The sequence below is a fragment of the Mustela erminea genome, chromosome 4 (assembly GCF_009829155.1).
Source record: "Mustela erminea isolate mMusErm1 chromosome 4, mMusErm1.Pri, whole genome shotgun sequence".
Taxonomy (NCBI): Eukaryota; Metazoa; Chordata; class Mammalia; order Carnivora; family Mustelidae; genus Mustela; species Mustela erminea.
This window is the reverse complement of record NC_045617.1, coordinates 83,229,299-83,241,437: the sequence shown is the minus strand read 5'-3', so window position 1 is coordinate 83,241,437 and position 12,139 is coordinate 83,229,299. Positions and strand designations below refer to the sequence as shown.

The window sequence follows — 12,139 nt, the reverse complement described above, 5'->3', positions numbered from 1 at the left end:
GAAATGGACTTTTAAAATATGAAATTATAAGCATAAGGAAGATGTGGTTATTACCAAGCTCTACTGAATGAGCTGCTAGATCTTTCGGGCTCTGCTGTAAACAATAAAGCAGTACTGATACAAGTAGTTAGCCAGCCCCCTCCTTAATTTTAGTCTGTCCTCCTCAGTGGTCATCACTACGCAGGACTCGGTCTTTCTCATTCCTATTCTTGTTTTTATTTTATTTTATTTTTTAAAAAAGATTTTATTTATTTATTTGACAGAATGAGAGAAAGAGAGATCGCAAGTAGGGAGAGAGGCAGGCAGGGGGTGGGGGGAAGCTGGCTCCCTCCTGAGCAGAGAGCCGGATACGGGGCTCAATCTCAGGACCCTGAGATCATGACCTGAGTCGAAGGCAGAGGCTTCACCCACTGAGCTACCTAGGCGCCCCCCTATTCTTGTTTTTAAATTCTACATATGATAGTAACCACAAAGAATATGTAATGTCGTGTTGTTCCAAAAACTTTACATAATTGGTCATACTGTACCTATCCTAGAGCTTGCATTTTTCTTTCTTAGTTCTTTGTTACAATTTATCCATATAAATAGCTGTCACTCTAGATAGTTTATTTTCACAGCCTTTATAGCGGAGGTCAGCCAACTTATTCTGTAAAGGGCCAGAGAGTAGATATTTTAAATTTTATGGACATAGGGACTCTGTCACAACCACTCAACTCTGCTATTATGGTGGGAAAGCAGCCATAGACAATTTAGGAACAGGTGTGCCTAGGTGCCAATAAAACTTTATTTGTAAACATAGAGATTTGAGTTTCATGCAATTTCACTTGTTATGAAATACTGAAAAAAATTTTTTTCCAACCGTGTTAAGACGTAAAAACTATTTTTAGCTCACAGCCACAGAAAACAGGCTGTGGGCCAGTTTAGTCTATGAGCCCTATATGGTACACCCCTCGTCTATAGCATTCTATTTCTGTGGCTTATTAATCTGTTTCTTTGTTATTGGACATTACTAATGAAATGGAATGGAAATACTATGATGGACTACTACATATGCTTTAGATAAAGCTTGCTTGTTGTTCATATCCTTTATACCCTAATGTTAATCATTTCTGATAAAGATATGGATAAAATCTCTGATTATAACAAGTCTCCATGTAACTTGACCAGTTTTGGCTTTATATATTTCAGAGTGATGCAGTCACAGACATATGAGCTGACAATTGTTATAGCTTCCTAATGGATTGTTCCTTTTATTATAATGGAGCGTTCCAAATTAGCCCTTTTGACACTTTTTTGTCTTTAGTTAAGTTTTGCCATATTTTAATTTTATTATTCTCAGTTAAATATCTTCTAATACCTTTATTTTTCAAGCTTTGTGTGTGGTCTAGTTTTAGGTGTGTCCTTTGTAGGCAGTATGACTCTGTTTTTTAATCACTCTGGAGGTAAGTTTACTCCAGCTTTGGTGTGGTGGTGAAATGTGTGTGCCAGACAATTGGGCTCCTAATCCTGATTCTTCCAGCATCTCTGTATGACCCTGTGCAATTTCCTCTATCTCTCCGCGCCTCAGTTTTCTCATGTGTAAAGAAGTTGAGGATAACATTAGTATCTCATCATAGTTCTTAGAACAGTGCCTGGCATGTCATGACTTGCGGTAATTGTTAGGTATGTAAAATTTTGTGTGTGTGTGTGTGTGTGTGTGTGTGTGTGTGTGTGTGATTACTGATGTGTTTGGTTTCATTTTTACCATTATTTTGTGTTTTCTTTTACCATCATTTCCCCTTTGCTTACAATCTCTTTTCCAGTTAGTATTCCTTTTTTCTTTCCTGCTTTTGAATGATCTATATATCAATTATTTGATTTATACTTAAAATTTTACTGCTTTAACGAGATATAAATTGATTTACAATTTGATGCATTTTGGCATATGTATACACCCCTGAAGCCATCAAATCAATCAACATAATTATTCCCACTACCCCTGTTTGAACTCTGTTATCTTATTCTTTGTCAAGTTGGCATCCATTAATTATAGGGCTGCACTACCAGCCAAAGCCATTTGTATCTCCTCCCTCAATCCAGAGCCCATACCTAGAACCACCTTCTTATCTACCTTTCATACATCAAGCCACTGTTTCCCCTGCTCTAGACCAACCTGGGACCAGGTACTGGACAAGCAGTGACAGCCCTTATGCCCCAAAGCCCATCAGAATTATTTAAACTAACCAATCCTAAGCTGTTTCCCATGCCTTACCTTATCTTTACCATGGAAATCCCAATAAAAGCTCTGGCATAGGGTCTTCTGTCTTCCTTTCTGCACCCTGACCAAACCTGGTGCTTCCCTGCATGGCCCGGCATGCCCTCTTATCTTGATAAATGAAAGTAAGAAATCTTTTGTCAATGGCTTTGGCATCTCCCTGTCATCTCTCGGTCACCTCCATAAATTAAAACCCTGTCATTATAAATTGATACAACTCTTTAAAGTCTTCTCACGCCCCTTGGTAATCACTCTCTTCTTATTCCTCCTCCTCCACTCCCTAGGCAAGTACTGGCTTATTTTGTGTCAGTAGCAATTCATTTGAATTTTTTAGAATTTTATATGGAGTCATACATTATGTACTCTTTTGCTTAAATTCTTTAATTCAGAATGTCCTTTTGAATTCATTCTTCTTATTGCATATATCAATAGTTTAATCCTTTTATCTTGCAGAGTAGTATTCATCATATGGATATATAACAATTTTTTGATCTACTCACCTATTGATGGACATTTGTGTTGTTTCGATTTGCAGGTACTATAAATAAAACTACTGTGGACATTCAAGTATGAGTTTTCATGCGGACTTATACTTTCATTTCTCTTGAGCAAGTATCTAGGAGGTAAATGTATTATATACTGGGTACATAGTTACTGTTTTAGAAAAAACTGACAGTTTTCTACAGTGGTTATTCCATTTTATATTCCCACTACCTGGGTAGCTCAGTTGGTTAAGTATCTGACCCGTGATTTCGGCTCAGGTCATGATTCCAGGGTGTCAAGATCAAGCTCCAACTTGGACTCCATGCTCAGAGTGGAGTCTGCTGGAGATTTTCTTTCTCCTCCCTCTGCCTCTCCCTGCCATGCTCTCTCTCTCTCTAAAATAAATATATCTTTTTAAAAAAGATTTTATTTATTTATCTGAGAGGGAGAGAGCAACAGAAAGAGCACAAGCAGGCAGAGGGGCAGAGGGATAGAGAGAGGAAGACTCACTGCTGAGCAGGGAGCCTGATGTGGGACTTGATCCTATGACTCTGAGATCATGACCTGAGCTGAGGGCAACACTTAACCAACTGAGCCACCCAGGTATGCTAAAATAAATAAATCTTAAAGAAGAGAGAGAGAGAGAGTGTGTGTGTGTTCCAGTTACTTCACAATCTTCACCAACATCTGGTATTGTCAGTTTTCTTAATCTTAGCCATTTCCCAGTGATATCTTATTATATCCCTGTATTGCCTTAGTTCCGTCTCTTAAAGTAAAAAAGTAATTCTTTCTACAGCTAATAATTAAAGAAAATAACTTTAAAATATCATATTTATACTCATCATTATTTTTTGTCCTATGTCTTTCCTTAGAGTTCATTTTTCTTCTTGTTGAACTATATCCTTTAATAATGCTTTTTATGAGACCTTGGGAGTAGTAAATTCCCTTAGCCTTTATGTATCTCTTTTTAAAATTAACGTATGTATCTTTATTTAATTCTGTCTTGAGTGGTATTGTATCTGATACTAAGCATTCTGAACATGTTGCCTTTTGTCTCTAGTGTTGCTAATGAGAAATCTTTCCTCCATCTAAGGACATTCTTTTTTAGTTTTCTGTTTCTTCTTTCTGGTACTTTTTTATAACATCTCTTCATGCTTCACACTTTGCAGTTTTACTGTGGCATGTTTATATGTCAATTTGTCTTTATTTGCACTGTTCAGAACATCTAACACTCTTCTGATGTGAGAACTTCCGTCGATTCTGCCAAATTCTCAGTTATTTCTCTTCAAATATTTTTTCTCTGCCTATCCTTTCATTTTTTTTTTCCTTCTGGGACTCCTATTATGGAGTTGCTTAATCTGTCTTTTGTTTCCTTGAATTGGTTTTTAAAATATGTTATTTTATACTGTAATACTTGATTGTATACTTTGGGTGAATTCCTCGGCATTATGTTTCAATTCAGTAATTATGTATTTAACCACACCCAGTTGAAGTTTGAGAAGAGAAATTATATCTTACTCACTTTTTATTAACCCAAACAAGCCTTGTCCAGTGCCTTCTTTATAGAAGTCATATAATAAATATTTTCTGATTAAATAAATATAGAAAACACCTCATGTATTTGATTATTTTATTTCTTTTCATAGATACTTAATTTTACCAATGCCTAAGTATCACATTTTCATGTGACAAAAAGATAGCATATAAACAAATTTTCAACTTAACTTACAAGGCAACACATTATTATATTACGTTCTGTCAATACAAATTGCACTTTTATGCAAAATTAGAATATTTGTGTTGGGATTTGGCTTTAGGGGTACCTAGCTCTTGTTCTTCTTTTGGGGAAAGCTTGTGGGATCTTCTGGCAGAACTCTTAGGTTATGGACGTTCCAGACAGCCCTAAAGCTTGGATTACTCTATTATTTGATAATTTCTGTTATGCCTTGTGTCATAATTTTATGGTAACTAAATCCTGGTCTAGTACAGGGTAAGAATGTTCTCTGTTTTGCTTCCAATGCTCTATTTGCCGGTGCTGAGCAGGTCGTGTCCCACGGAGCACCACATGGAGAGACGGCAGCAGTTTGTTTTGCAAGCAAGCCATTCTCTTCTTAGTGGAAAGATACGCTGCAGTAGTTTTTCCTGTCACTCGTTCCAGATGAATCTCTCCTCTAGTTTTTCCCGGATGGAATCTGAAGTCCATTAATTAGCTCAGGATTCACAAACTACATAAGGAAAGATGCTAGAATCCTTTAAACATATGAGGATGTTGGGTCACTTGACACAGCCAGTTAAACCAGTAAGATCCCATAAAATGGTTATAGCTGGTGGAGTGTAATGATCAGAAAGGGCCATTTGTGTCAGAGCTTCCCAACAATGAGCCCGACTCTCAACAATATCGTATCTTCCCTGCAGAGAAGTGGAACATTTATGAATTCTTTAATTGCTGCTTCGACCATTGGTGCGCAACAGCTTTTCTCCTCTTTCACCTTCAGTTGTCCCTGTCAGGTTGGGAAAAATTTCTACTATGGTTCTGCTTTTCTAGTCATTCCAGCCTTGATCCTTCTGGTTGCTGGCTATGCTCTGAGAAGCCAGATGTGGACCATGACCAGTGAATACTGCTGCAGCTGTGGCCCTCCTCAACGGAGAATCAGCCCTCTGGAGCGCAAGCTGGCCTGTCTTCGGTTCTTCAGCATCACCGGGAGGGCACTTGTTGCGCCATTAACGTGGCTGGCCGTAACCCTGCTGACAGGCACCTACTATGAATGTGCGGCAAGTGAATTTGCACCTGTGGACCATTACTCTGTGTTTGACAATGTCAGCGTCAACAAACGGAAGGAGATCTTGGCTGGGTTTCCATGCGGCAAATCAGCTCCATCTGACATGATCCTGATAAGAGATGAAGTAGCTCTTCGGCACAGATACCAGTCACAAGTAAGTTCTTGGTTTTTTTGTTTGTTGTTTGTTTGTTTGTTTGATTTGTTTTTTGTTTTTTGTTTTTTTTTCTTTTTTCTTGCTATGGTATCCCAACTTAACCACAGCCATTGGAAACATTTCACATTCCTAATGCTTCTCGTGTTATCTGAGTACACAAACTCAATGCCATCCATCAAAGTGATTTTTAGTGAGCGGCTATATACATACGGTTAGGATGTTGGGCTTCTGAGTAAGCAAACCTGTGTTGGAATCTTGCTTTGCCATTTATTAACCTGCAAAACCTTGAACAAGTCATATAACTTATCCATGTTTCCACTTTTCTCCACTGTAAAATGGTGATATTAACAAGGTCTACCACATAAGGTTGGGGTGAGTAACAAATGAGCTAATACATCTAAAGGGCTCAGCCTTGTGTCCACATTCCATATTAAAAACAAACAATTTTTGATATTTTAATAATAATACTAAATTACCTCATTCCACCTTGCATATTCTGAAATATTCATTCTCGTGTCTTAAAATTTTATCTAAAATTAGAGGTTAAAGTAGAGGTTAAAATAAATTCCAGTGATGGCTCTAAATTTAATGTCCTTAGACCAGTTTATGTGAAGCAGTGGGAGGAGTCAGGGAAAAGGCCTGTATCTACTGTACTTACAGGTTAAGTTTAAGAAGTGTAAGTGTATTTTGTGAATACAGAGAGTCATTGGCATTCATCACTTTCTCCAAGGGATCTGGGATAAAAAGCACATTTGTAAACCACTACAATACAATAAAAATACATTAATTTTAAACTCTTTATTGCAAAGGCATATTCTTTTTCATTCATCGCTTTTTAACTATTAAAATTTAGAAGTGCTAGTGCTATTTTGTTGAAGAAAAATTGTTATCAGCGCACAGAATACTGTGCGTTGCATGGCACTATTTAAGCAAAATTAGAAATCTCATTATGGTAGGCTCCATCTCAACATTTTACACTAGCCCTAAAGCTCAGGCAGAGGACTTACGTGAAGATAGGTGAAAAGTCATATAATCAGTGAGGCAATTTTAAGCTTTCAAAAATGTTCTTGCTCAAGAAAAACTAACATGTAATACACAGTGGTAAGATTTTCTTTCTTTCTTTTTTTTTTTTTTAAGATTTTATTTATTTATTTGACAGAGAGAGAGAGAGAGAAAGAGAGAGAGAAATCACAAGTAGGCAGAGGGGCAGGCAGAGAGAAATGGGGAAGCAGGCTCCCTGCTGAGCAGAGAGCCGGATTCAGGGCTTAATCCCAGGACCCTGAGATCATGACCTGAGCCGAAGGCGAGGCTTAGGCCACTGAGCCACCCAGGTGCCCCTGGTAAGATTTTCTTAAAGTGAAAATAAAATGTCTTATTTGATACATACAAAGACTTCTGTGAAAAGATAGTTTTATGGTTCAGAATGTCATCAGCCAGTGGATGTTTTTGGATCAATGGCCACAAAACTAATATTTATTAAGATGTTTATCATTTACTGCATAAACAGTTCACATTTAATTCTAATCCTTAGACTCTTGAGAGAGGTATAATCAACCCCATTTTACAGATGAGGAAACCAAAGCTCAAAGAGTTAATGTAACCCTTATAAGTTCACAGAGCTAATAAATGGTTGATTGAGATAGTCAAAAGTCATACTGTTTCCACTTCACCAGGCTGTCTTTCCTTTACAACCACCTTGAACTTCAATCTCATTTGAAGAATATACACTGTCTTTCTGTTTGATTTTTCTGAGTTGACCACAAGATCATATTACGTTCAAAACCTTTCTCTGCCCATACCTCATTCTAATATAGCTTCCTGACATGAGTTTTACCCAATTTTAATCAATTTTTCACAACCATGCCAAAATTATCTTTCTAAATGCAAATTGAATGATGAGCACCACCTCTCCCAATCCCCGTATAAAGTTCTTTGATGATTTTCGACTAGTCCGATCCGAAATCCAGAATCCTGTCATGAAATACAAGGTCCTTCAGTGTCTGGTTTCTCACCACTTTTCTGTATGACTCTTATGACCCTGGAGGTACAAACTTGTTGAGGTTACCCTAACTCTTCATGCTCTTATTTTTCTTCTTCTCTTATTAGAACTCTCCTCAACTTCTTGCATCTGGTGAACTACCCTTTAATATTTAAGTCTGAACATCGTCTCCTCTGGGAAGCACTCCCTGATCCTCCTCTTCTTAAGATGAGTTCACTTCTCTCCCACTGTGCTTACTGATACAAGAAACGATTACATTTTACCATATTTCCTAGTTTGTTATTTTGTCTCCCTCTTTAGGCTTAAAGACTGTGGAAAGAGTGAATATATCTTAAATTATTCACATCTGAGTCCGCATCACCAACAACCATGTATAGAACATGGTGGAAGGTCAACCTGGGACTCAATAAATTATGGCTGATGAATTAATGGGCATCTCAGATGGCCTTTCCTCCACTATGCTGTCTTCTCTCAAATTAAATTGCTGTGAGTGTCACTTTGTAGATTTTAGCCTCCACTGAGTGCAGCAGCTCTGCTGAGCTCACACTGGTAATTCCAGGCCTACTGGTGAATCACAAGCTGGGGGAGAGACCTTCACTTCCCAGACTGAGGCTGCTGACTGCTGGCTTCCTTATACCTGTGGAACTTGCCTCTCTTACTTTATATAATAATAGCTAATTATTGAAAAAAGAATAATTAAAAAAAGAGTTTTAAGACTAGAAAACAGCCATTTATGTCAGTCTTTCAAAGAGGGCACTAAATGTAAGTAAAATATAGTTAATTTTCCTTTCACAGTATATTTCAAAAATGAATCATAAAACTGGTCAGCAAATAACTATTTGAAGGAGGAAGGAAAGGAAAAGGAAAATAATAAGGTGCTTTCCATTTAGGTACATAAGTGTCTTCTTTGGTCACAAAAAATTCAGGAAGAAATATCAATGGATACCTGTTAGCACATTATTAAGAAGGCACTTAGGAAGCTACCATTATTATCTATCATATCATCATTTTCATCACCATCATTATCTCATTATCAAATAGTTATTAAGCACCCAAAGGATGTTTGATCTGTCCCTAATTGTTGGGGAGGAAAGTTGAGCTAAAACCAAAGAGTATGGTTTATGTATCCTACACAAGAGTAATTGGTGAATTATAGCATCTGCCACTTCAAGGACAGTAGTTTTAATCCATTCCAAGTTAACAGGTCAATATCCTTTGTAGTCCCCAAACCAAACTGAAATGGTTGGGCTTATTCTCTCCATCATGCCTATATCCATACTAAGTGATCAGTACCTTGTTATTATTTCAAAGACTAGAAAAACAAATTTGTTTTTTTTTTAAATAGGTGATCTCAAATTTTTTTAAAAGATTTTATTTATTTATTTGACAAAGAGACAGCGAGAGGGGAAGCACAAGCAGGGGCCTTGGGAGAGTGGGAGAGGGAGAAGCAGGCCTCCTGCTGAGCAGGGAGCTGGATGCAGGGCTCAACCCCAGGATTCTGGGATTATGACCTGACCCTGAAGGCAGACACTTAAGGACTGAGCCATCCAGGTGCCCCAAAAATTTCTTTTCTTTTCTTGGAAAATTTTTATTTATTTATTTATTTGACAGGGAGAGAGAGAGAGAGAGCGAGCACACAAGTGGGGGGAGTGGCAGGCAGAGGCAGAAGCAGGCTTCCCGCTGAGCAAGGAGACCGATGTGGGACTTGATCCCAGGAGGCTGGGACCAGAGCAGAAGGCAGATGTTTAACTGACTGAACCACCTAGGCTTCCCCCCACCAAAATTTCTTACCCACAGTTTATTTCTCAGGAATTCTTCTTACGGGGTCTGTTCCTTTGATACTTACTATATTTACATTTTCTGCTTTTCTTTTAAATAACTACATCAAGATGCTGGGCTGGATTCTGATCACCCTGGCAACCATCGCTGCCCTAGTCTCCCGCTGCTTGGCGAGGTGCTGCTCTCCCCTCACATCTCTGCAGCACTGCTATTGGACCAACCACCTCCACAATGAGAAGGAGCTCTTTGAACAAGCCGCCGAGCAACATTCACGACTCCTCATCATGCAGCGCATAAAGAAACTCTTCGGCTTCATTCCTGGAAAGGAAGATGTCAGACACATCCGTATTCCTTCGTGTCAGGACTGGAGAGATATTTCAGCACCCAGTCTTCTCTGCATGGGTGAGGACTTGCAAGGTCACTACAGCTTCCTTAGAGATAGGGTGGATGAGGATAATGAGGAAAGCAAATCGGAAGGGATTGAATTAAAACCTTGATTATAGCACCTCAGGTTGCTCTAACATATTCAGGTTGCTTAACAGATAGATACTTCACTCTCGTGATGATGGAGTTTCAGTGTAATCCCTTCATCTTTTCTGTCTCTTCCGATATTTGTTTAAATAAGTCCATTCAAGATGCTTCTTCCGAAAGCAGTTTATCTGATCATTGTGCCAATCTCTGTTTTTGAAATCTCTTTGGTGGTCTGGTGATGTCTGTATTGGTTTAATTAAAACAATATGGATTTTGAAGTCATATTAGAATGGGAATCTTGGTTCTGTTACTTGGTTAGCTGTGGGAAAACTAATATTTTGAATGCCATTTTGTTATCTGCACATAATAACTACTTCATAGAGCTGTGGTGAGGATTAAAGGTGATAATATAAGCAAAGTGCTCAGCACAGTGCCTTTCCTAAAATAAGTGCCAACACACATTACTTTCTCCCTTTCTCTTTGTGTTCCATGTCTCCTATCATTATTCCCCCATCTCTAATTTCTAGTTTTCTTTATTTCTACCTCTTTAATATTCAGCAACTTTTCACTTGTTTCTGTCCCTTCTTTTGATCTTAAATATCTGACCTTTTGGGAACTAGAATAAAAAATCCTTTCTAAGCTGATAACATGAAAGGGAGAAACCCATGCAAGAAGGTCTTGAGTCATTCTGCCATAACCAGGGGACGATGATGCATTATTCTATCATCATTAGTATCATAAATGTTATTTATAGCAGCTGCACACTAGGAGCATTTTTATAGCCACAACATATAAAGTTTATTCTAGAAAGCTTCCCTTCTGTGCAGTGTGTCTCTACTGCAGAGACACTATCTGTGTCTTCTCATGATCAGTTTGTACCCTTGCACTCAAAATCTGTTGAGGGATATGAGACTGCCACCTACATTTGTACATCTGTTGTCTTAAACTCCGAAAGGGGAGACCCACCTGACTCTTCTCTGTGACTTCATACTTCTAATATTTGAGTTTTCTAATTTATCCTGATTATTTCTGGCATACGTAGTGTCTTTTTAAAAAAAGATTTTATTTATTTATTTGACACAGAGAGAAAGATCACAAGTAGGCAGAGAGGCAGGCAGAGAGAGAGGGGGAAGCTGGCTCTCCGCTGAGCAGAGAGCCTGATGCGGGGCTCAATCCAAGGACCCTGAGATCATGGACTGAACGGAAGGCAGAGGCTTAACCTACTGAGCCACCCAGGCACTCCCTGGCATACGTAGTGTTTTGTGCCTGATGTTTGTCACATTCACTTAAGCAACTGGTTCATTGCCAAAGTCAGCAAAATGAGGGCTTTTGTTTATTTTTTAAACCAAAACCATGGCTGCTTACTGGATAATGGACCAAATGCCAATTGTCAAGCTGACCTTCAAGATTCACTTGCAAGGAGACTTGAGTAACTAAAATGCAGTCAATTACTTTTATACAATTGTGGAAGAGAGTCTATTCTGTGTGAAATTATGGGTTCCACAAACTTAATGGAAACAAATAGAAAATGAGTTTGAAGAGGTTCATTTAAAAAAAATTTTGAAAGAGATGCATAGTGTAGTACTTTGCTATAGCAGGAGACCTATCTCTCCCTTATGATTACTTAGTGGGCAGGTCAGTTGGTCTCTCTGGGACTCAACTGTTTCATCTATAAAATGTAGATAATGATACCTTACCTGTTGTAGGGCAAGGAACCGAAGCAAGTGTATTTTGAGGTTCCTTTTAAATCTGATAAGATTTTGATGTTCATGTTCAAATATATACAGATCCATATGTATGCAACCTTCTGGAATAGCAGTAGGCCCAGGTTGTCTCCATTAGAAGGAAAAGATCACTGAGTTCAATTCTTCTTCTAAAGACATTTGCTGGTGTTCCACTTTCAAAAGAATGTTAATGTACTGAACTTTTTAAAGTGGCTGAGGAAAGCTATTCCAACTTTATCACATAAATACATACACAAGACTGGCTGACTTGATATTACAAGAGGGATCCTTAAAAAAAAAACCCAGAAGTTGTAGAAGGTGACTAGGGTCCTCATTTGGCTCTGATGTAAATGAGCTGTGTAAATATGGAAGGTTATGTCCACTTTGTTCTCCACAGTCTCCTCCAGCACTAAAATTCTATCACTCTATTTGTCTGGGAGTTTTTGAAATTCCTCTGTATTGGGACAGAATAGTTCAATCAACACTTTACACCAT

At 38.2% G+C, this 12,139-nt stretch overlaps 1 protein-coding gene across 1 annotated transcript; it reads left to right on the top strand.

Moving 5' to 3' along the window:
- The first annotated feature begins 5,113 nt into the window (after positions 1 to 5,113).
- On the top strand, positions 5,114 to 10,449 carry CALHM4 (calcium homeostasis modulator family member 4). Its single transcript, XM_032338351.1, has 2 exons — positions 5,114 to 5,671; positions 9,560 to 10,449. The coding sequence occupies exons 1-2, from the start codon at positions 5,114 to 5,116 to the stop codon at positions 9,944 to 9,946; spliced, it is 945 nt and encodes a 314-aa protein (XP_032194242.1). The 3' UTR covers positions 9,947 to 10,449.
- The last annotated feature ends 1,690 nt before the right edge of the window (positions 10,450 to 12,139 follow it).